Here is a 25,989-nt window from a genome sequence, read left to right on the forward strand (position 1 = left end):
CTTACTGTGCAACTGTTGAGTGGCTTTCAAGTCAATCAGTGCTTCAAAGATGCTCCTGCTTCATCTGCAAGACACAGATCTGAACCTGAAGTGTCTTAAAGTGTTGGTTTTAGCAGAGATTGTGCTGCGAGGTGATGGACAAGAGGGCTGTACTTTGTACTCAGCTGTGTGACAAGAGGGACACTGACTCTGTGTGTTGATGGTTTAAGTGTCTCGTGTGGTCAAATTCCTGCCTGGCCCAGAAAGCTTTTCCTGTGCTGCTCCAGCACAGCCCTGGCTGCCTGGAAAGCATATTCTGTTTGTAACAGCCCTTCAGATTCCCCACAGGGACAGGGACAGACACTCCTGCCCTGAAATCCTGCTCTTCCCTCTGAGCTGAGATCAGCACTGTGTGTTCCCAGTGGCACAGAGCAGCTGGCACAGGGGCACTCTGAGTGGGTTGGAAAGGTCTGGGAGCCTGATTGCTCTCACTTTGCTCCTCTACTCTCTGCTGCTCATTCCTTGAGGAGACACCAGAACTGCCTGCTTCATTCCTCCAGGATTCTTGTTCCTAAAATCTTAGCAAATGGCTTGTTCTTCTGATTACATGAGCATGTGTCAACTCATAATTACATTTTTTTTTGGATGAATAGTTTGGTTTCTTTCTTTATTTTCTTAGACCAGACTCTCACTGCAAAATTGTGCTTCAGCTGGTAAACCTGAACCAGCCTTTGGTTACAAGTCCACAGCTTAGAGTCCCTGCACAAATCAGTGCTGTTTTCAAAATCTGTCCCTGGACTGGGACACCTCCAAAGATACCAGACCTTTGTCTGTTTGGAATAACTGCAAATGTTTTTCAGCAAAGTTGTGCTCCCAGCCTTACCCTCAGCATGAGGTGCTGAGATTGTGTTTGAAGCAGTGGGAAGGGATGGTTGTGAGCTGCCTGCAGTCAGGATACACCTTGTGACTGAAGTTTATTCAGAGGGCTGCTCCCAAAGCACCAAAGACCAAAGCACCTGAGATGTTGGAGAAGGCAATTTGTTTTAATGTATGGAACCTGGTGACACTGCACTGCTCTTCAATGGTGCAACTGCTTTTCATGCTTTACAAAGTTACTGTTGAAGCAGAGGGGAGAAGTTGTCAATGTAAATAGAGGAAAGAAGCAATTTGATTTTGGATATAACCTCTGAGTTTCAGAATTCTGATGGTATGTTGCACCCCCAGGATCATACTCAGTGTATAACATGAACACCTTTATGTCCCCTCTATTTTTTTTTTTTTAATTTGCTATTGCCAGTAACCTCCTGTGAAATGAAGCTATTGGCTGTTTTGCTTCTCTTTTGGATTATCATATCTTCCTGCTTTGCAAAGAAATATGAAGTGCAGGATATGAGAAATCACTGTCCTTTGCTAGAGAGGCAGCAGCTGCTGTCTGAGGACAAGACTCAGGAACTTCATGGCCAGTTTTCTTCACAAACATCTGTCTGATAGCTTTGAAAAAAATTAAATTTTAATTTGTTGGATTTTCCTTTGATAATTTTTCTGGTCACACAAATTCAAGAGGAACCAAATCAACTGAGTTAAATTCCAGAAAACTGGTTTGCCTGCTCTGGACGATATTAAGTCTTGGAAGAAAATAGCTTGCCATGGTCATTCCTGCTCCAGTGTGAGCTTCAGAAGACAGGGCTAGTTTGGGTGAGAAAACAGTGCTTGGAAATGTCTGCTTTTGCAGAGTCAGGGTATGGGATTGTTGTAGAAACACCTAAAATACTGATCCTTCCTCTTCCCCACCCAAATCTCATAGAGATTGGTGGAGTCTGAAGGATCTGCTGCAATAACCTTCAAAGCAGTTTTAAAAGAACTTTAAAGAAAATGCTAACCAGGGAATAAAGACCAGAAATTACAATTAGAAAAAAAAAAAAAAGTATCACAAGTATAACTTCAAAGAAAAACATACAGCTAATACTTAAAACATAAACCTAAACATGTGCAAGACCAGCACCAAAGTTCCATTTCTCATGAGGAAAAGCTGGTATTTTAAACTCCAATATAAAAATCAATACAGAAAATAGATATTTCTGGACAGAGCATTATCTATGCCTCTCACCCAAAGCCTGATTTTGTTGACTCTGTAGTAAGTTGAACCAGTCTGATCTTGTACTCTGTGGTCAGTTTTAGCCTTGAATGGGAGAAGTTAAGTTCTTTTTCAGCTCTTCTTTACTTTGACCTTCACCACACCCTTTGATTTTTGTTGTACTTCCTTCTTCATCTGTCTTTTAAAAGACTGTTTTAGAGTTAATTCTTTACTTGCACATCATAAATTGTGTATTCTCAATGAAAAATGCCAAGGCATTTAAAAAATACCTAACACTACCATTAGTTTTTTTTGTATACACCTGATGGTTTATTCTTCATGCACATTCTATGTATTTGCTGTTTGGGTTAACAGCTGATTTCCCTTTGTGTTTGCTCAGTGGGTTTTGGCCTGTGTCAGGACCTTCTTGACGTGGCTGGAGGTTTGCAATGAGGCTTAAGGCATCTTGTTCTGCCTCCCCCTGTATTCCACACCCTCCTTCCCACTCCTCCTCTCCTCACCTGCTTGTTTCTGCTCCAAGCCAGGACTTGCCTGTGCCTGTGCTGCTCCAGCAGGGCCAGCTGTGATTGAAACTGGACCACTGCAATGGCCCAGTTAAAACCAGCACTCAACCCTTCCCTCTTTTTTGATGTTTAGGTTCCCTATTATTTCCCCTAATATTTTGTTAGCCAGGTTGGGCCATAAGTGGGCTAAACTGGGGATAATTGGAATAAAATGCTGTTGTTATATCTGAAAGGGGGACAAGCTAAATAGGAAAGATTGTGCTCAGTTGCTGCTCAGTTTGCTGAGGCTGAGGGCTCAGAGGCACAAGGATATTGGGAAGAGGCCCAGGGAGTTCTTGGGCTTTGTGGGGGCAGATCAGGGCACAAGGAAGGAAGCACCAAGCCCCTGGTGAGATGAGGATGAGCTGGACTCACAGCAAACTGTGCCATGCAGGCAGTGTGAAAATATGTGTAAAAATACACATGGTTTTACTTGTGGGCTCTTGATGATGAGAACAAGGCTGAGTGCACAGTGCCAGGGTGGGCAAATGTGATAAATCAGTAACAAAGGACAACCAGCTGTGCACATGTAAATTGGAATGGAACTGGCAGCAATTCCTCACAGTGCTGAATGATTATGTCTCAATGTGCTGTGACAAAAAGAAATACATCAGACTCTAAGTGGACAGGCACTTTCCTGATGCATGAGTCTGGTAAAGAGCCAGAGGGCAAAGCACAGAAATAAATTATAAACTTGCAATCAGAAAAAGCTGAAATATCTGTGCTGAAACTGATGGTTGATTATTTCAGTAGTCAAAAAGTAGCAGTCAAATTGCAGATGCAGGGGTTTTTTTTAGGCCAGCAAAGCTTAAAAGAGTTGTTGATGAATTCCAAATTTCTTGAAAGTCAGGTAATTTGGAGCAAGAGGTTTGATAAAATAGATGTTAGCATATGCAAGGTTATACATATAGGAAGACACAACCTGAACTGTTCACAGGCACAGCTGAGTCTTTCAGGGAAAGGGAGAACTGAGAATTGCTGTGAAGAGCCAGCATATCAACTGTCATAAACAACAAAAAAATTACTGTAAGTAACAGGGGCTGGACAAGGAAAACCAGTATATAATGTAATAGTCTATTATGCTTTTACCAGTACATCCTGACCTGGAAAATGTCCAGCTTATGTCTTGCCACATCAGAAAGCATATCAGTGATGAAGTTGGTGCCAGAAATAAATGAGTCATGAAATTAACATTTCTCATTAACCAATAATGAAAAGATGGTTTTGTTTAGGGGAGACCTGGATGGTGGTAAGCCCTGTGGGAGCTACAAAGATCCCTTTGTCTCCACTGAGAGCATCTGTGAGCAAGTCAGATATCCAGTGCTGCACAGATCATGGGCAATGTGGGACACAAATGACACAAATTCTAGGGATGGGTGAGACACCTCTGCTCTGTGCCACAGGGCACAGTGACCTTCACTGAGGATCCCCTGTGGATGTGAAGCTAATTTTGATTCACAGAGCTTTTCTATTTTCCTAAGAGTAGGGCTGGGTTTCTGTGTATTTGGCTGAGACCTCAGTCTGTCTGTGGGATGCTGCCAACCTTTATAAGCAAATTTCAGCTGTGGATCTGTGACACCTGAGGGCCAGCTCAGGACAACCCTTGGCCTAAGGTTAACAGAGCACAGGAGGCATTTATGCCAACAACAACCAACAAAAATCACCACGTAGCGTTCAAGGATACAGAATCTACCTTTTTGAAAGGAAAATGGTTTAATTAAATTGCTAAAACCAGATGAATCACTGAATCATAGAATGGCTGGGATTGGAAGGGATCTTGCAAATCACCTAGTTCCTGCCATGGGCAGGGACACCTTCCACTGGAGTAGGTTGATCAGAGTCCCACCCAACCTGGCCCTGAACACTTCCAGGGATGGGGCATCCACAGCTTCCCTGGGCAACCTGTGCCAGTGCCTCACCACTCACAGTAAAGAATTCCTTCCTTCAACCTAATCCAAACCTGCCCTCTTTCAGTATAATGCCACCCCCTGTGTCCTGTCACCATGTACTCTTGTAAAAAGCTCCTCTCCATCTTTCCTGTAGATCCCCTTTATGTACTGGAAGGCTATGGTGAGGTCTCCCCTTAGGGAAAAAAAAAAAAAAGTGTCAGAGTTTGGAAAACAAGTGACAAACCAGACAGGAGGCAGATGTAGGTCAGCAGGAGAAGGAGAACTGCAACTGGTGTCACACTGGAGAACAGTTTAGAAAAACAATGCCCCAAACCTGTGAACTGGAAATAAACCACAAATTGCTACAAAGCAACAGCTACAAAGGGACCTGCATCCACCCCACGGACTGCAAGGTCTGGGAACAGCTTCCCTGGCTCAGTGAAGCATTCCTGGTGAGCATTTACACTCCCATCTTCCAGCCCTGGGAATTCTCATCTCTCAGTCACTGGAGCTACAGGATCACAGAATATTTGGAGCTGGAAGGGACCCCAGTGGAGGATCTTACACATGATGCTGCCTGTGCAGCTCAGTATTAAAGTGCTAGTTAGTGTTCCAGTAAACCTGCCTGCCTTTGGGCAGTGGATGCCACACCTGCATCTGCACCACCCACTGAAATCCAGATTTGAATACCAAAGTTACTGTGATGGGGTAAAATCTCTGATAAAACCCTGAATTACCTCAGATGGACTGTGCCTGCTCAGGGGCTGTTCAGCCTCACCATCAGAATTACTGACACCTGCATCTCTTGCAGCCTTACCTTGGCTTGACTCTAAACTGGTGGTGTCAGGTCCTTATGCCATCCTGAGCAGATCACAGGTGACAGTGCAGGAGGGGAAGTGCAGGAGGAGGTGAAGGGATTTACTCTGTCCTGCACAGCTCTCAGGCTCCAAATTTGCTGCTCTGTTTCTGAGCCTTTGCCTATTTATTTTCTGAGTAGACAACTTGTCTTTCTACCTGTTCATCCAATCCTACTGCTTCGTTTCTATTGACAGGTACCTAAAAAATCCAGATTGGGCTGGGTATGAACCCTTGAAGTGATTTATATGGATTACTCAAGAGTAGTTCAGGAATTTTCAAGTGACAAGAGATAAAAATCCTGACAGCTGAAGTATCAGCTTAGATTGAGCAGCAGTGTCACCCTTCCCTCATGCCTTATTACCACACACAGCCAGGACTGAGTTTGTGAGAGCCAGGCAGGGAGGATTTCATCACTTTGTGGACCCCAAAAGGTCCTTTTTAGTGTGAGACTCAGCCTGTGAACCCCAGACAGCCCCAGAGCCTACAGAAAACCAGCTGCAGCACAGCTGGGACACCAGGCAGGAATGGGGAAGTAGATAGTGACACCCCAGTGATCTCTCACTCTTTTGCTGTTTTAATGATCAAACCAGATAAATATGTTAAAAACAAATTATTAGAAGTATATGTCAGGACTGAAAGTCAAAGATTCTTGAATTATTACAAGTCTTTCCATTGCCCTCAGAGGTTTAATATCACAAATTGCAGCTAAGGGATAACATGGAGCCCAGCAGTCCACAAGACAGTTTAAACATTTTATTTTCTACCTGAAATCTTGCTAATTTAAAATCAAAAATCACAACAAGATGATGTTGGCAGAGTGGAACCCTCAATGGCTGGCACTGAAATTCCTTGGAGGCTGCTCTGGGCAGGGGCAGCTGCTCAAATTCAAATCAACAAGGTATTTTCCTGGAAGAAAGTTCTTTCTCCTCTTCCTTTGCTAACCCTTGGGAAATTCCCTGAAGCCTTTACTGAAATTCTTATTTTGATGAGGGGAGAACCAGAATATTTTACTTCAGAAGAGTTGTCATGATCAGTAACTTGCACATTTCAGAGACAAATTTTTCATCCATTATAAAGTTTATTTGTCTGCATTTTTTTACTCTAAAAATAAATGAAAAAAAGTTTTGGAAGTTTTCATAATAAACAGAAAACAGCCTTGTGGAATTTGTTTTCTTTCACCTACAGGGTAAGTTAATAAATCTTTACTGATTTATTATCCAATAATCTTTACTGGGTTGTGGTTTTGACATAGATTTGTTGCTTTTGTTACATCCATCCTAGTAAACAAAAATGGCTGTAAGGCAGAGTAAGGAGATGTTTAGACACTGAAATTGCTGCATGTAGTGAAAAATGACTGAGTTTTAAAAAGTTAATTTCTGCATAAGCCTGGGGTGGATTCTTCAGCATTCAGTAGTATGTGCTCTAATATTGCTGTAACCTGTAATATTTACTGCTTATTAATAAATACTCAATATAACAGTTAATTAATCTCTCATTTCACAGTTATGTTAGTTAAGAGATGAGTGCTCCTGTAATTTCAATCCTTGCTCTGAACTCATTTAAGGAAACTCTTATACAGATGCAAAGCAGAAAACTCTGTTGAAGCCATCTGAAAATTAATTTAGTGAATTAGCCCACTGCCACAAATGACTCCTCTTCATCCTTGACAAAAAGCAGCAATTTTTACTCACTTTTAAATAAATTTTAATTCCAATTAAAATACTCCCAATTGATAATTCTGGTTTTATTACAGAGTCATTTAGGTTGGATTTCAGGTGTTAATATCTAGTGCAGCCTCCTTGGTCCAAGCAATGGCAGCTGCAGCAGGGTTTGCAGGACTGTGTGCACTTGAATTGTCTTCAGAACTTTTATCTAAACAGTTTTTTAACGGAATTTAGGAAAACCACCTAAAGGTTTTATGTAGATGCTGCAGAACCTCGATTTTTTTCAGGAGAGAATTTCCCTAAATGTTCTCATCTTGGGTTGCCTCATCTCCCAGTGGAAACTGTGGCATGTTGAGGTTGGTGGCTCTGAATTGTTCTGATGTGCAGCTGCAAGTTACCAAGAGAACACCTGGAGCTATTGTCGTGTCAGGCTCTAAAATCTGCCCTACCTGCAGGCAGTGTTAGTTAGAATTGCTTGGCACCTGTTCAGAATGTTCAGTTTTTTCACAGTAAGATCAGGTATCTCTTGAAAACTACAAATACATTGACAGTCTACTGAAACATGAGACAATAAATGAGGCATGGGTGAAGCTGCATGAAAAGATGAGCATATGTATCATAAATTTTACCATTGCCTTGCTGCCTCCCTTTTAACCACAGTTAATACTCCTATTAATGCTGGGAACAAATTATTTTTCTTTATGGGAAAAGTAACTAGCTAATGCTGGCCATTCTACCCCCAAACACTTTTATATAATTCAGTATCCTACTTTCTATTTATTTATTTATTTATTTATTTATTTATTTATTTTTAAAAGAGGTTTCTTACAGCAAGTAAAACAAAGACAGTGACTTTGATATAACAAATACAAAACAGCAGGTCATACCTACTCAACTTTTGAAAAAGCAGCAACACACATGGCTTGGCCAGATCAAAAGAGAGCAGCCAGCAGTAAAGCTGTTGTTAATACTATTTTTAAAGGGAGGTTAAGCTGCACCAAGGTTCAGGCTGGATATCAGGAGCAATTTCTTCACTGAAGGGCTGGTGAAGCATTGGGATGGCTGCCCAGGGAGGTGGAAGGGTCACCACCTCTGCAGGAGTTCAGGAAACAACTGGACCTGGCACTTAGAGCAATGGTTTATTTGATATAATCATGTCCAAGTTTGGACTCAATATTCTTATGGGTATTTTCTAACTTCAGTGAGTCTATGATTCTATATAATTTACAAAGTTTCTGACTGTCTAATTATTTATTTGCATCAAAGATGCTTTGTTGCACTCTGAGAACTTGCCAGTTCCTTTCTTTTTCTACCTGCAGCTATTAAAAAAATGAATTTAATTTATGTTTTACTAGGTTGATTTAATATATTCACTGAAAATATAGCTCCTTCTCTACCATTTGCCTGATCTAAATTTCTATGCCAAATTTAATATGAATGCTTTAAATCTAGAGCCTAAATTTTTAAATCTAGAGAAATATGTCATGTTATGGTTTGTTCACAGTCTTTCACTGCTTTGAGCAATTCTGAATGACCAGTCACATGAGAATAGTTTCTGCTTACTTCTGTCAAAGCAAAGGCAAAATTAATTGCCTTTCCCCCCCCTTCTTGTACTTTTCTTGCTGAGCTTTATTGTGTTTGTGGATTTGTTTTGGATTTCTTATTTTTTGCTGTAGTTAGTCAGTTTTGGTATAAGAAGTACAGTGTTGTATATTTTTTAAAATTTTGGGGTGAAATTTTAATATCTGCTGAACAAGTCTCTGTTTGACTTACAGTAGCATAATGGCATAATCTAAATATGAATAATTAAATATGAAGTTGCCTGTATATATGAAATATAAACAAATATGAAGACAAATTCCATTACCTGGAATCCACCATTCCAGTAACTGGATTTCCTCTGCTACAGTTGTTAGAATATTATTGAACTGCTTTTTGACAACAACTAAAGTTATTTTTTCATATTTATATGGTTTTGTTGGCAGAAACAATGGAACATTCCCATGAACTGAAGATAGCTGAGCTGAGTAAGAGTTTTTATTTTTTTTCAGATTTTTAAAATAAGGTAATTCAGTTGGAAGAGATTTTTGGAGGTCTCAGGTTTGAAGTAGGGTCAGTTCTGACATGAGGTTGGATTGCTCAAGACTTTATCCATCTGAGTCTTTTAAAACCTCCAGGGACAAAGTTTGCACAAATTCTCTGAGAAATTGACTCTGTTACAAATGAACTCTTGCCTTCTGCTGTGGGTCTCAAAATACTTTTTATTGTTCAGAATGACTTAATGCATGAATCAAAAACTAAGTCTGGTAGACCCAACATCCTAAGAAAATCTGAAAAACAAAACAAAACAAAACAAAACAAAGCATAATCAGCTAGTTGTTAACAGGCTTAGTTATCTGCAGCAAAAATAATTACAAATAATTAATTTAAATAAATAAATTCCATTTTCCTTAAAAATGCTCTATAATGAAACCAAAATATATAATTTAATATTCAATTAGTTCAACTTTCTGCATAATTTATTTCCATATGTATGATTTTCTTTAATCTAAGTTTTTTTCTTTTCCTTAAGGCAATTTCCTGCTTCTGTTAAGGGCTAGTGGAGATTAAGCTCCTGATGTGAATAGATACCTGATAGACCCATCAATTTTAAATTGTTTACATATAAAGTTGTTTAAATTCATTGCAATGACTTCAAAATATGTTATTTGAAATGAAGTGTTTTAAAATAAATTGTAACCCTTATTAATATGTTAGTGGTTAGAATAAGATCTTTAAAAACAAACTGTGTGATCAGGAAGAATTCCATGAAGTGTAGCTAACACTGTCAATAAAACTTCCACTCTCAGAGATCTGCACAACTGATACTGGAATAAATAATTGAAAAAAAAAAATAAATTACACTCATTATTGAGCAAGAAGCTTAGGTTTTCATTAGTTGGCTTGTGGCTTTCTGAAAGAGACCAATAATACTTGTTATACTTTGCTTCTCATAAAAACCCCACGAAACCTTATCCAAAACAATCGCAAAATAAACCCAACTTTTTATATGGTTTTAATTCATATTGCTCTTCAATACTGAGTGACCACTGCATGAAGGCAGCCCTTAATGTGACCCCTGGGGGTCTGGGATCAGCCTTCACATCACTGAGGAGCAGCTACACAGAGCACAAGACCCTTTTCCCCACCCCAGCTTCCCTCTGAAGGGTGAACACAGGCTGCCCTTTTCTTCCTGCTGCCTCCTCTCCTGAGGATGTTGGAATATCCAGAATGAGGAAAAACATCATTCTGTGTTTTGTTGTGTCTGCAGCCCCCAACATCCATCCAGAACCAAGTACCTTCTGAAACCATGCTGGGTGGCTGTTGTTATCAGGAGGAGGTTTGTGATCAAGGGAGGAAATTGTCTTTGGATAGAAAATAAAAGGTTCAGAATTCTTGATTTCTGTCTCATTCCTTTCCAGGAAGTTTCACTTTGGTTTTCAGAGTGCCACCTCCTCAGCTCAGTGCTCTTTGTGTCCTCCTTTCTCTTCTGCCTTTCTTTGCCTGCTCTGTTTCTTTCCTGGTGTCCATCTGTAGCTGTGGCAGCTCCAGCCAAAGAGCCTCACCACATCATTTTCCCAGCCCATGTACTAAAACAGCCCTTGAGAATGTTATGGATGCTGGTTGTGAAATGTCATTGTAAGATCTTGCTGTGCTTGGGTTTCAGAGCTTTGCCTTAGAGAGCAGGAGCATCTTTTCCTTGCTGGAAACTGGAATTCCAGACCACTGCAGTGTGTGCCATGGATCACAGAGGGCTTCTTTTGCTTTAAGATAGACATGAACCTTCAGAGACTTTTTAAATGAAGAATACCAAGTAATGCTGAGGGATAAACCACGTTTTCTGTCTGGTAGGAAAATGCACATTAGAATCAAGTTTTGTGATTGATGCCACCTGCTCCCCCATGCAGCTACACAAAGATGGACCCAAGAATGAGACAATTCTGCATCTATTTACACTTGGGAAGAATGCTGAGGGCTCCACCTGGATGGCCAACAATAGAGAAACACAAACTCATGTTCCAGCTTTGAGATGGGCTACACTTAAAAATAAACAAATCCCACCCTTCCACATGGGTGTTTCCATTTTACAGACACCAAAACAAGCTATGGCTGCTGCTAAGGGAAAATTTGCAACTATTACTTTGCCAATAATCAACACAAATTCTTTCAAGCATACAGCCACTGGTTCAGTCATCTTCCACAAGTGCAGGCTCAAGCTCCATTTTAATCAAACACAGAAATGTGGTCAGATTTAATGTTCTTGATTGTTCCATGGCAGTTGCTAAGAGGTTCAGCAGGATGCAGGGAAATGCATCAACACTCCCCCTCCCACTATTTTTGCTTAGAAAGGTTAAGATTACATGAGAAACCATCAACTTTCTGCCCAAAATCTTAAATGAGAATTGTATTTCTGAGGTAAGAATTAATTATTTATTCTTGTATAGGTCTGGGAAAGATGCTAAACTGAGGCTGAATTGTAAGGAGTCAAGAAGCTTTTTTAATTTGCTTCAGTGCAGCTTCCACATTATCAGAGCAGGAGACTGTTAAAAATCACTTAAGGGGAAGAAAGTAAAGTAAGTAGGTGCACTTACATATCAACAAGCAAAACCCCCCCAAAATACTGCAAGCATTTAAATGTGGGAAGTGGCTTTGTATTTTTTTGTGTAGCATTAGTGAAAATAGTTTCTACCCCAAGCTTGTGCAGTCGTTCCCACGGTGTGGACACAAGGCAGAATAATTCAGAAGTTACTTCTGCTCTGTTGGTCAATGATGTGTTTCCTGTTGTGCAGACATTTTGATTTATATGTGACTGTTTGACACTATGTGCAGTTTCCTTGGTAAGAGTTATGAATATCTGTGAGCTCATTAAAGGCAGAGAAGAAATTAGTCTGAGAGACAGGTTTATTAAGGAAATGAAGATGTTTTAGGTAAAAAAATGACTTTTTATGGTGCCTGCTTTGGTTCATCCTCTGTCAATTTAGCTTACAAAAACAGATAACTCTTTACTATAATCAGGAAATATATATATTTATTTCTGCAGTTTTCAAAAATCCTTTTCTACCAAGTATTGGTAGAAAAGCCTGAAATTGAGTTCTGACAGCCTTCATTAAAGTTGTTGAATACTGTCTGCAGTGGAAGAGAATGGGGTCAGAACTGTTTGTATCTAGGATTTCAATGCAGATTTGCACAGCACCCCAGCATTTCCAAGTATTGCTTTAAGTAACAGCACTCTGAAATTATTTCATTATAGAAAGAAATAAAAAATGGAACAAATACTGGTCAGTCTGTGCATGAACTTTTCCTAGTGGCTCTGGTGCCCAGTTTTTGGAGTATACACACCAGCTCAGCACTGCTCAGGTTGCAATACCTCATCTTCTATGTTGTCTTTTCAAAATCAACTGAGAAACCTTCTTTAGGAAGCTTCTGAGGTAAGTAGTGATGTTTTAGAGGTGATTGGCACAGCATTGTTCTTGACTAAACCATATACAAAGAAAACCACTGCTAAAACACAGGAAAGAATTAGTTTTTAGTGATGAGATTAAGAATGTCCACCTGGCAGTGGCCAGGAGTTCAAACTAGGCTACATTTCCATGCAATAATCTTACCACTCTGAGACACTGAGTAACCTAGTGTACTTTTATTAGGTAAATGGAAGCAGAGGTTAATGAACATTTATTGGACCAACTTAACACCTTGAAATCACAGGCATCAGTCAGACTGAGAGGCAGCATACTGATAAGATCAAGTTTCTTTACAAATCTATGAGCCCCTGTACAAAAATAAAGTATAAAAGGGGCAAACAGAAACATTTATTTCTTCCCAATCCCAGGGCTGCTTCTGAGGTCACATTCAGCATTAATTTAGAGAAGTCCATGAGGCACTCTAAATTATGCAGAGATATTTACAGTACCAGGAGGACCTTTCTCCACTTGAAGATTGAAAAAAAAAAAATAAAAAACCTGCAACATAACTCTGCACCTGCACGAGCCTTCCCTATGCAGGTGAAGCTTCCAGCTCAATTTCTGCAGCCTTTTGCCCTCTATGTACCACACAAACAACAGAGACACATCAAGGGTTTGAGCAGGGTGGGAGGATTGGACAGACTGAGAAATCCTGACTTCCTCTGCCTGGGACTGTGCTGAAATCTGCTCATGGAGCTCACTGTGTCCTGTGGATCTGCTGAACTTAAAGCCTAGGCAGGGTTTCCAATTTAATCTTTTGCTACTGAAGGTTCCTACAAGGAAAACAGACTGTGGTAAAGAGGCAAGACAGAATGCTAACTATGTGCTTTAGTTTCTGTCTCTTGATAAAAAGTTATACAGCAAGAATAAAAGAAACAAAGCTCTCCAGGTTATTCTTTCTACTGTGCAGCACTAACTGAATGGCAGTTCCACTTAAGAAAAGAAAAGGTATTAGTTACATCAAATCACTACTTATTGTCATCTACATAAGGCAGAAGCACCCTCATGGGCCTTGTGAGATTTCTTTCCTTAACGAGCTGGATACATAGAAACTCCAAGAAATTCACATAAACAGAGTCAAAAGTGTGTAGTTAAAACATTAATGATGGACTATACTCGAATTATCAAAATTACTTTACCTGTTTAATGCCATAAACATTTGAGATGAAAAACGTGTCACTGAAGTCAGACACCAATGCTCACCAGAGAAGTTTGTATTTCTAACATCAGAAACACTCCACTGCTTGATTTTCAGGAGGTCTTCCCATCTTTGTGCTTTGCTGGGAAAAGAGGTAGTTCTGAGAGTGAATGAACCTCACTTCTATGAGCTCAGCCAGTGTGGACTCACCACTGCCACAGGACACCAGCTATGGTTCACCCAGGACAAAACAACACAACCACTTGAGAAATTACCTCTTACTCACTAAACAGTTCACAGTTTGCACCATCCCCTTCTTCTGGGGCTAAAACCAGAACACATGAGCACCTACAATTACTCTGACAGTTCTCTCACTTCCCTCTTGAGCATGTGAAAACCACACTGACTCTCTCATCCATTGCTTCCCACAAAACTACAAACTCAAGGGACTGGGGTACAAGAGCTCTTGTTTTGAGATGCAGCCACAGAGCTGTGATTCCAGCAGTGGCATTAAGGGCATTCAGCAGGTGGGGTGAAGTGATGGATGAATTTCCCTCCCGTGGGCTGCAAGCCAGGCTGTGAATGCTGCAGGAAATAAACAGCTCTGCCTGCCCTGGCTGGGTGGGAGGAGGCACAGCCAGACTGAGACTTCAGCTGTGGATTTTACAAGAACTGTAAACAGATGTGACCACCCAACCTGCAGAAGGAGTAGGCAGGAGAAAATTAGCAGCAGAATTATCCCTGTGAGAAAGATTCAGCCTTGAGAACCCTTTTCTGATTGCATGTGCAATGGTCCTGAACAGCTGCAACAGCTCACAGACCAATTCCAGCTGAAAGTTCCACTTGGAGGAAAAAATCCTGTATCACTGCATCATTTGAATGTAAACACTAAAATTCATACAACAGCACAGCCAACCAAACTTTGAGGAGGAATCATTTTAAGAAACAGTGTATTTCTGACACCTAAGAAGAGATGGCAATGCCTGCTGCCTTTAACCATTTTCGGAGAAAATGCAAATCATGTAGGGCAGCAGAGAAGGGAAATGAAGCACCAGGTCAATCCATGGATACACTTTTTTAGTTCTGATCTAATTCCAACTTTGTGGAAGGAATCTTGTGCTGATCCAGGAAGAGCAGAGCACCTGAGATAGACTGCAGGCTCTGCCCCTACAAAGGCTTCCCTTACAGACTTTAAGACACTTTTCCTCACTGCATGAGTCACTGATTTGCTCTTGAAACTCCCTGTGATGAAATGAAGGACCCAAAAGCATTTAATTGTTGAACACATAAAAGGAAGTATATTTAAAATAAAAAAAATTGGTCAGACTGTAGAGTCAATTACCATTTTTAAAGGAATTTACAGGGCTGTTGTAGATGAGTCTTTTGGAATAGTCAGTTTATCGCAATGTCTAAACTGGTTTCTTCATTGCACAGTATTTTCTTTTAAAATGTGTGCATCTTTAAACAATTACATACATATTAAAAATCAGCATTTCTTTGCTTCAACTTAATTAAAACGTTAATACTCTCAGACAACACAGATCTGAAATGGTGAAACCAGTAATTGCCCCCTCCCACCTTACAACAAATTAAATTGAGACAAAATTACAAACACATTTCACTACATGATTATTATTAATAAAAATCAGTTTTTCTTTTTTTTTTTTCCTTTTTTCTATAAAGTTGCCCAAAATGCAAGGGATGTGCATAGGTTTACAACTTAGTCAGAATAATATTTTGCTTTATTCCCTTGGGTACGTGTTCCCATGAACGGAATGTACTTTGCTGTAGATTACAGGTTTTATCAACACAGATACACCAACGGCATGAACGCTTGCGACTGTCCACATGCATTAAGAGTCAAGACCCAATTGCAAATTTCTAAAACTTTGTTACAGAGTTCTTCAAAGAGACAGTATCACATTATCTGGATGTTACACAAAAGTACTTAAAAATACTATCCTAGGAGAGGAAAAAAAAAAAAAAAAAAAAAAAAAAAAAAAAAAAAAAAAAAAAAAAGAGAGAAAAAAAGGCCTTTAAAATTTATGAATTTGTTTCGTAACCACTAGACTAATTACTTCAAATAAATAAAGCAAAGCAAAGTATTCCAATCCATAAAATCAGACTCTAAAAAGAATGTAGTGTTCCACCCCCAAGTTAAGGTAACAGAATCATATTATTATTACTATTAAAATAGATTATAGAAAGCAGCATCTATTTTGTGCATTTTGTAGGGGCCCTTGAAATAAAAAGCTATGATTTCCAAAAATATAACATTCCAAAGGACTGAATAATACATACATTTAAAGATACATTTTATTAAAGTTTAGGAGAAATGATTAAAAAAAAGATACTGTCTCTTTAAATTAGCATTTCATCTTTTTTTCTCCCTCCTCCTATCTATTCGGACATGACAATAATTATATTTTAGGTCACACTACATCTAGGTAGTCTCTAGGGGCCAAGACCTGTTGACACAAGGTCAGTAACGAAGAGGTTTTCCATGTATGAGGTGGTTCCCAGTAATGACAGATTTGTGTTTTTTGTTTATTTTTTTTTTCCTCCTCCATTCTCTCATTCCCGGTCTAGTAGACCCAGGAGACTGGGACCCACTGGGAGGCTGTACACACGAGCTCGATGGCTTCCTCCAGGTGCCTGATGGTTTCATCAATCTCATTGTTGATAATTGTTAGGTCAAAGTAGTGTGCATATGTTCTCTGTAAGATTTCGGATTCCTTCTGCAGGCGCTGAAGGGATTCGTCCTGTTCGGCCGCCGGGAGAGAAAACGGGAGAAAAGAAAAGTTGGATTGTTTCATGCTCTTCCACAACAATCCTCCACTGAGAAGGAAATGGGCAAAAAAGGCCTCAGGGGGTCGAGGTGGTTTAGCTCTCCCACCTACAGCTATGGGAATGCCAAAGGGCAGAGTTCCCTCTGGAAGGTGGCACTAGAACTGCCCATGGCTATTGGCATTCTCAGACACACACAGCTCTGGAGTTCAAACAGCAGGCAGAGGATGGAGCTTGGAAAAGCAGCAATGTGAATAAATCAGACATGGTGCACAAGGAAGAGCTACTGGGCCTATGTCCCAGTGAGAACACAAGAAACAGGAGCAGGGAGAGGCTCTGTCAGGTATCAGCTGTTCCCAGTTTTGGTAATGTTTTCTGTTCACACCCAAATTCTGGGTCTGCTTCCTTTAACAACAGTTTACTGCTAAGGAAGTTCTCACTCCACATCACTCTGTGGTTTCTATTTCAGAGCAGGGCATTTCCAGCCCTTCTCATCCTGGAGATGAACCAGGCAGCCTGGTCCCATGGCTCTGCAGCAATTATAAGCTTGAATTCTCTTCCTGCAAATTTCCTTATTAATTAAAAAAACCAACAAACCCATTTGCTGTTTTCAGGAACCTTGAAATAGCCACAGGAAAGCAATCAAGTCTTTCCTGTCCCACAGGTTTGGGGTGGATATGATGCAAAATGACTCCTGCTGCTCTGCAGTATCCATAGGCTCACTCTACCTGACCAACCAGCTGGGATACACTTTCCTAAATAGAGTTTTGGCCTGCAGGAAATACAGCCACAGCACCCACAGCTTTTTGGCTAGAAATTATTCTGTAAACAGATTTATATCTGGCTGTTAAGGTGACCTCCACCTTTATTTTTTTTTCTGTTTCAGCTTCCCAAGTATTTGTAATTGTAATGACAAGCAGCTGTGGAACAACAGCTTTCAGGTTCCCTCAAGGAAAGTTCTCCTCCACAAGTGGCTGGTTTCATTGCTGCAGGGAAGGAGAAGTTCTCTGCCAAAGTTACAGTTCTGCTTCTCTCCTGAAGCTGCAGCCTCAAATGGGGAGGTGGCTGTGTGGTGTGGTTGTCTTCACTTGAAAATTATTAAAAATTTCATTCAGGCAAATAATGCTCACATGCATTTCTGTACAAGGGATGTTCCCTGTATGGGTCATTTTGCACCACTCTTGGAACTTCTGAAGAAAATTCTAGTGTGTGCAAAGTTAATGTATGCTATTAACAAAAAGAACAATGTGGATCAATACTAATTTTAAATATTTTTATGGAATATTTCATATGGCCCAGTGTCTTTAAGCCAAAATCCTAGTTAGGTAAATTTCCAACTTCTCACAGATTCCAAAAGATCAATTTCTATCAGCTGAGCATCAAACCTTTCCTGCTTAAATTAACCTACAAAGGAAGGTCAGTAACTTGTCATGCAAGTATTTGGAGTGCTTTAAATGTATCCAGCTAATATTAATTTTGTATTTATAGTCTGTCTTGTCCAATCATAGTGCACCTTAAAAAGAGTTTTGATCTCATGATAAAGAGCTACCAGTACCTGAAAAGCCTCTAGAAGCCTTAGAACTGTTAAGTCCTTATTCAGATTTCCCATAAATGTTACTTTTGCCTACAGCTATGGACTTTTCTCACTACAGCACCTATCTTACTGTGACTGACAATGAAAATCTGAAAATCTTACTGCTATTTTATCTTTAAAAAAGCCAACTGCTAAAGTTTACCTTGCACACACATATTCTACAAAACCAAGTGTTTCAAAAATTCATTAAATTTCAGTATTTTTCTGACGTAGCTTCTCCTAGATCCAGCTTTACTGGGATCAAACTGATCTTTATTTGGGAATATCTAAATTTCCTAGCCTGCTGGAAATTTAAATCATTACTTCTTTCATATATTTTAATGGGCAGTAGTAAGTTTGGGATAGGCCATTGCAGCAAGTTTCAAATAGGTTCAAACTTTCCTAAGCTCAGCAAAAGGAAAAGAGATCAAAGTTTTTGATTTTTGTTTCATTCTAGGACTAACTTTCATCTGTGTTTGTGATAGATACTATTTGTACATGTACATTGGCTGTTTTCTCTGAGTCTGCAAGACTTAAATACCAAAATTCATCTTTGAAGCCAGCTGTAATCAAAGTACTTGCTGTAGTAAGTTCCTCTCTATTTCTCTAAAATGTCTTAATTAAATTTTGCATACTGAACATCCAGATTATGTTCCAAGAAGGAAATTCTTCAGCAGTTGTGCTCTCAATAGTGTCAAGAAATGTGTCATCAAAATGTTCAGCAAAGTGCAGACAAAAAAAAAAATGGCCAAAACTTCAGAAATTTCACATTTGGGAGCACAACATCTGCATTTCCTTCTTCCCTCAGCTCCTGTGCAATAGGAATTTTATGTGGGTCTAGTTGCAGTTTGTCTATTATTAGATCAGACTTTTTCTTCCTAATTCAATTCACTTTCCTAATCTCTCCTTTTGCACCACAGCTGAAAGGAGTGGCTTTATCCATGAAATGCCCCCATGGACATAAAGGGCACCAGTGGCATCTTCACTCTCTGAGGCCTGAAAGTACATAGGACAAACAGCTGCCACTTGTAGCAATCAAAGCCCAGCTCCAAACATTACTAATATTCCCTTTTAAGGCTGTGGATAAATGTGTAAACACCATCAGGCCTTTGCCAGTTTTGCTTCAACAGAAAGAAATTCACAATTTAAAAAAGCTCCACACTTCCTAAGAAAAAATCCTTTTATTCTTTGGCTGTAGGAAGGGAGGAAGCACTGCTCAAAGTCTGAAGAATTTGGCTCAATAAAGTTTGCATCAAACAAATGGAATCTGTGATCTCCTCTTTGCTGCTGTCTGGGCAAAGGAACAGCTGGAGGAAAGAGGAACTACCCCAAGGTTCTCAGATCCACTCTCTCCTGTTTCAGCACAAAAACCATCTGATTTCAGCTGTGATGAGACAGGAGATTCCCTGTATGATTTACCTTGGGCTTGGTGCATTGCTAGATTCACTGTAAAGGATAATATTTTCTACCCTGACTCCTGCTGTGTGAAACTCAATTACTGAGACATTTTGTGTAGCATTTGACAGCCTAAAGTGTCTCAAGAGAGACACTGATAGGATCAGACCTTTGCACTGATTTCACCACAAAGCTCAGATACACATCTCTAAGAGTAGAACTATTACTCCACAGCCTCTTTTTTCACTAGCAGATAATTTTAGTGCAGATATCAAAAGTCATCATTACATTAAATTTTGACTCCAATGGCAAAAGTAATGTTGAATGGGAACAAGCATATCTACATTCTAGAACTACTGCAATAACCAGGACTACCTTGGGAGCCCCTAGCTGGTACTTACAGGCAGTTTTCTGCACCATTTTGGCAGCTATGTACAATTAGCAGGAATGCAGGAAAATGAAAAGAAAAGCAAAGATGAAATTTAAGAAAATATGGGGAGGGGAAAAAAGGACAATCATTTACAGAAGTGTTCTCAAAAAGCACAAGTAAAATAAAACAAGGGAGGGCAAGATGATCAACAGAAAAGGACACTCATTATGCAAATGAATTTTCTTTTTAAAAAGAAGCATGAATGGAAAATAGGAAACACATACTGCTCACCCCTGTTTGCTGCCCTGCAGGCTGCTACCACACAGACACACTTTGCTTATCTGCCCAGAAAACCTTGGAAAACAGGACCCTGTGTTTGGGCAAGGTCTGCTGCTATTACCATTGCCTGCCTCTCTCTTTCCTTAATTTTCCTTAATTTTAACTGGTTAATGAATTAGCCTGTTTTGTAAATATGGCCAGGCTCATGTGCCTGGGTGAAACCCTGCAGGCTCAGAGACTTTTGTTACAGCATAAATGCAAATGTTTAGAACATAATACTTTACTTCTACTAATTATTTGGCCTGAAGTATTTGCCCACCACTGCTATAAAAGTGGTGTTCTCTTTCCAGTGTATGAGGGATAATGTCTTCTCCCTCACATGAACTGTCCCAAGTATCTCTGTATTACATCCTACAACTAGAAGATTACAATTAAAGATCACTGGCAGATGAAAGCCAAGGAAAGACTATCTGGGAGCTGAGACAGGTATGGAGGCAATTCCAGAATTCTACAGGGTACCTGATGCAATGCTATTTGTTCACTCAAAGGAAAATTCAGTGTGGATGACACAATTCTAGTATTTTACCAAGATTGTACCAATCCACAACATCATCATGTAACCAGCAGTTACATAAAGTGACACTTCACCAAGTTGTGCTATGCTGAGAGATCTTTGTTTTTACACTCTTGGGTTGTACCATTGGGGTGTGTGTCCCTAAGACACAGTGAAATGACAAAACTTAAGGCTGTGAAAGTGAGCAGAACCTTCTTCTCCCTCCTATCCCTCTTTCACTGCTTTTTCCAGCACTGCTGCTTAAAAATTGACAAAATTCCAATTTAGAGCTAAAGTAGCCCACTAAAGTATCACAGTGAACTAGCAGAATGCCTCAGCTGTCAGTTAAATTCCAGTTTGAGGCCAAAATTCTTCAATTTCCACTTCTGATTTAAATAATCATTCAGGGTATTTGCATTTAAATACGTTTGTCTTGCTCCTTCTTTTCCTGCAAGCCTCTGTAGTCATGTCATAGGTTCATGCTTATGATATTGTAATTACATTTCTATAGAAACCTGCTGTAGTGACACAGCTTCTGATTTTGTGTTTTGATGATCAAAGAGACATCTAGGATATTTGGAACACATTTATGATCAAATCCAACAGATTAAATACTTTAATCATGGTTTAAGAAAGACTGAGAAAATTAAGTGTTTGTAAAAATGGAGTTTCCCTTAGTGCCAGCTCAGTCCAGAATTGCCTGGTATCCTTGAAATCAGCATCAAACTGCAGATCAGACAGTCAATAAAAGCTGAGTAGGAAATGTATGATGGAGACCTCCATGAATACTGAGCATTACTCCACAAGCAATTACCCCTTGAGTCAAAGCTTCCAGTTCTCACAGGACAGTTGTTAAAATGAGTAAGTCTATTTCTGGTACTTGCTGTGCAGGGAAAATGCTAAAGCTAAAGGTGGGATCAGTGCTGGCATTGCAACTCACACTTGAGTAATTTGTGCCAATGATTTGGAAATGGATCTCTGAGCTGGAGCAGAGAATGAAATAAATGAATATATAGTTTTACAATACAGCACATGGATCCTTCCTCTTGAAGCCCAAATTTTGAATTATCAGTTCATAAACAATAAATGTATGTCAACCAACTTAATAAAGCTCTTATTCAATTATTTTTCTGCCTCTTCATTATAGACAAGGAAACAATTAAAGAGTCTGATCTGCACATTAGAATCTCATCCTTAATTCTGTCTCTGCCAGGACATCAGATTGCAATGTGCCATACCTCATTAATGCCTGGGGTAATTGTAGGTGCAGCAATAAAAACAACAAAAGGAGCAAACTCTGCAGTTCTCAGGACCTTCAATGCCTAGGGGAAAAAAAAAATCAAATACTTTAGAGGAACCTCCAACAACCAGTGTGAAGCAAGCTTAGTCACACAAGCAAAAGACACAAATTAATGATCTACCAGTGCTGGATTTGTTTTTAACTGGAGTCAAGACCTTAGTAATACAGAGACCTGACTTTTTACACTTTTGGTGGTCAAAACATGTATTCACCCTTAATTAAAGTGAGTTTATGAGACAGTAAAAGCTTTAGCATTTTCAGAGTGCCTCTCCCCATACAGTATCAAAGAGTGTGGAATTCTGTTTACATTAAAACTGACTAATGAAACACCATGTAAAAAAACATTCAGTCATGCCATAAATAGGGAAAAGTGCCAACTGTGTCTTAGAATATTGATTAGAATATAGATTTTATTATTACAAAATTATTACTTAAAAAAGGTGAAAATGTGATGTGAGAAGTTTGAAGTGTTTAAAAATTGTGCATAGCACTAAATGCAGTAAACACAGCTCCAATCTCTAGAACCAGATTTGTGCACAAGAGAAAAGTTCTCATTAAGGAGTTGCCTTAATGAACTGAATTGCCACAGAGCTGCAATATGTGAAACTGTCACAGATCCAGGATTGACTGAAGAGCAGTGGGTTAAACATTCAGCTGGACTCAAAGGGATGGACAGGATAAAGTCAGACTACTTAAGGTCACTCTGGTTTTGCTCTTTTGATTTCCTGTCTTCTCCAAAGTTTTTTTCTTTTTAAAGAAACCAGCAAAACAAAACCCCCACAATCCACCCTTTCTCTGAGATAAAAGATTTAAATCTCTTCTGCTTGAAACCCACCAACAGGAATCACCTCTGCCAACCTCCAAACAAGAGATAAACCCTGTAAGTGAAATGCAAGAAAACCCACAAAACTCAGAGTGCCTGAGGGAGAACAGGCAAGTGGTGTAAAACAACCAGGAGAAAGTCCACAAACACTGGCCCCAATGAGCAGAGATGGATGAATGAGGAAGCTGGGCAGGAAAGTGGCAAAGGCAGCTGTTACCAAATATAAATATATTCTAAGAAAGATTACGATCACTTCTGAGAATTGTACAGCTCTTGAATAACACATATTGAAGAAGTTTATCAAGAGAGTTTGCTGTTAAGAGCTGCTCCATTTGAACTAACTATAAATGCTGCTCTCTCTGAACACTGTTAAATGTGGGATTTTATTTTTAAGAACACCACCACACCAACATACTCTGATCTCTCTTAAATAATTTAGTTGGGTATCTCATTTCTGTTTTGAAATTCTTAGAAAAATCTGAACTTCCTGAATCCATTCACAAAGAAGAAACAAGTCAGCAAATTTAAGTAGATAACACTGGTCCCAATTTTGTCCTTCCTCTCATTTCCTTCCATCTGCTAGAATAATATAAACATCACAATTGCCTATATTCACTTAACAAAATATATAAACAGATCCCTGTGAATGGAAAGTAATGACTACACAGATGTCTCTAAGGAAATGTATCTGAATTTTCCACAGATTTTCTACAATGAATAAATAAACTATTAGTGTTTCTTGAAAGGCTGATTCTTCTTTCTACTCTGTGTTCTTCTAACCACATGATTACCAGAATTCCACAGACTGATATCCTGGTGATCCAAGGACTTTTGCTTCACACCACTTTATGCAGCACTTACCTAGTGTGCAATCAATTAAAACACTTCAAGGAAATAAAGTTGAAGGATTTATGATGAGTCCCATTTCTATACACTTCTAATTAGTTACCTGAGGTTCTACATCAAGTATTGCAATTAGTCCCTGCTCATGGATCTTTCGTATTGTTTCCAGTTTTGTCCCATACATTGCATCCTCATGGCTGCCATATTCCAAATACTCATTATTTGATATATCCTGCATCATTTGGTCATGTGATACAAAGTAGTAGTTTTTGCCATTTTCTTCATCTTTCTTTGGAGGTCTGGTTGTGTCTGAAAATAGAAAATATTTTAGTACAGAAGCATGTTTATCAGTACTTATTCACTGAATGATGACCTGTCAAATCACACACTGACCAGTGAAGTATGGGGCAGGCAGAATGACAGGCAGTAGGAAAAGAAGGAGTTTGAGGGATATCTGTTGGGAAAAGCAGGAGTAGAGTCCCTAGGGTCTACTGAACATATTTCTCCTAATTCCTCTTCTGTCCTAAAAACATTTCTGCATTTTCCTTTTTTTTTTAAATTTTAGTTTTTATGAGGTTTTTATGAGTGTGAAAAGGATAAGTCTAAAAAGCAGCTTAAAAACCTGATTACCTGTGATCAAGAGAGATGAAAGGTACTCAGGAATAACACACTTTTTGAATATTCACTTCTACAGACTTATGTGTAAGAGAAGTATGGCTTACTAATCTTTAGAATTAACTGCCATTGTGTGTGACCTCATCTTTTTGGTCAGGTTTTCAGTATGCAGGTAATTTCTTCCTAAAACATTCTCCCAAACTCCTCACCCAATTTAAGACCCACCTCAAAAGCTCCCTACTACACCATGGTTTTGTAAAGGAATGCAGAAAATGCATCTTTTTAATTTTATGAAATCAATGCAACAATTTCAGTGCTTCCACAGAGCAGGAACCCAATGCAGGCAACCTAAGGCATGCTCATCATAGTAAAGGTGAGTATATTTTAAAATCATCTGCAGATAAAATAACCAGTATCTGTGAAGAAAATTAAATGAGTGTCACTTCTGAGCCATGTATGGCATTCCAGAGGTCAGCCTTGTTTTGGTGTGCTTAGCTTGAGGAAAAAGGAAGCATCTCCAAGAGATCATGTAATGGGATCTGCAATTCCTGCAGGGTATTGATACAGATTGTCATGAAGGGAAAACACCTCTGTGCTCTTTATAACAATCCACTGGTATGCAGTGAAATTAACTGTATTTTCTTTTACTTAGTGGCATCTCTGGAAACATGAAGCTGTTTTAGTAATACCAGTCCTTAAGACCTGGCTGTGTGAAGTAATTAAACACTAAAAGTTTCCTCTAAATCCAGCTCAGATCTTTATCTCATGGGAATTATACACAGTTAAAAATTAGAAATCTTTAATCCTTCATTCTAAATTAACAAACATTTGGGCTAGAGACAAGCATGTCTAACAGAAGTTTTGGAATAATAAAGAACATTTGATGCTAGAGTGGTGTTATTTTGCACTCTGCCCATTGAAAAAACAAAAGAAACACATCCAGTCCTACACAGCTCCCACCTTTAAGGCAGGATTTGTCTCAGCTGAGCTGAACACAGGTAGTAGAGAGCAAGGGGGGTGTTGTCAAGGAGGACACAAACAATTCTGCAGCCCACTGAACCCTGCTACTTACGAGGAATGGGGTAGGCAAATCTGTCTGGGTGTTTTGTGATGAGCGTGTTTTTTATGTGTCTTCTTCCGACACCGTGTGCACCTGATCCACAACACAAAAAAACCATCATTCAGAAATATTCCACCAGAAGGGCTTCAAAACTATGATGATATGGTCAGAAAAAGAACTGCAAGTTACCTAGTAGGACTAGTGTTTTCCTTTTGAATGCTGGCAGCTTTACTACTTCTTCATATGTGACGAGATCTAATTGATCAAACACTAGAACACAAAAGAAAGACCCAGAGGATAAGAAAAAAAGGCATATGAATGGTGACAACAAATTCTGCTACAAACTATAATTTTATCAAGTTTTAGTTTTATAATACAGAGTAACATGTTATGGAAAATAAAACCATTCATTCCTTATGCAATTTTAACAAGAGTGTTCATTTAAAAAACTGTTAAGAGCAGTAACAAAGCTACTCAGATGCTCAGCAAAGTTTGCATGTCCTTTCATGCAGTGTTCAGCAGACCACAAAATCAGCTCTAACAGCATGCCATTCACATCTGCATTCCTAAGAAATAGCAATATAAAGAAAAATCTGTAGACAGTGACTGACATGAAAACAATATGAGAACATCTATTTACACTGAAGATAGGGATACTTTCATAATCATGTTTTAACAAGATCTGTGAGAAATGCACAGTGTTAATACTTTGTGGTATTTATTCT

General features: G+C 39.2%; 1 protein-coding gene across 4 annotated transcripts in view; it reads right to left on the minus strand.

Annotated features, from left to right (window-relative positions):
* Window positions 1-12,682: 12,682 nt before the first annotated feature.
* Window positions 12,683-25,989, minus strand: part of CASK (calcium/calmodulin dependent serine protein kinase) — a 185,120-nt gene continuing 171,813 nt past the window's right edge. For all 4 annotated transcript variants that reach the window (XM_079302009.1, XM_079302012.1, XM_079302011.1 and 1 more), the window contains 5 exons: window positions 25,454-25,534; window positions 25,277-25,357; window positions 23,696-23,898; window positions 21,862-21,945; window positions 12,683-16,428 (listed from right to left, as the gene is read on the minus strand). In XM_079302009.1, the coding sequence (XP_079158135.1) occupies window positions 16,252-16,428; window positions 21,862-21,945; window positions 23,696-23,898; window positions 25,277-25,357; window positions 25,454-25,534 (626 nt within the window). In that variant the 3' untranslated portion in view covers window positions 12,683-16,251. The remainder of the gene's footprint in view (window positions 16,429-21,861; window positions 21,946-23,695; window positions 23,899-25,276; window positions 25,358-25,453; window positions 25,535-25,989) is intronic.

Source organism: Erithacus rubecula (genome assembly GCF_903797595.1).
Source record: "Erithacus rubecula genome assembly, chromosome: 1".
Classification (NCBI taxonomy): domain Eukaryota; kingdom Metazoa; phylum Chordata; class Aves; order Passeriformes; family Muscicapidae; genus Erithacus; species Erithacus rubecula.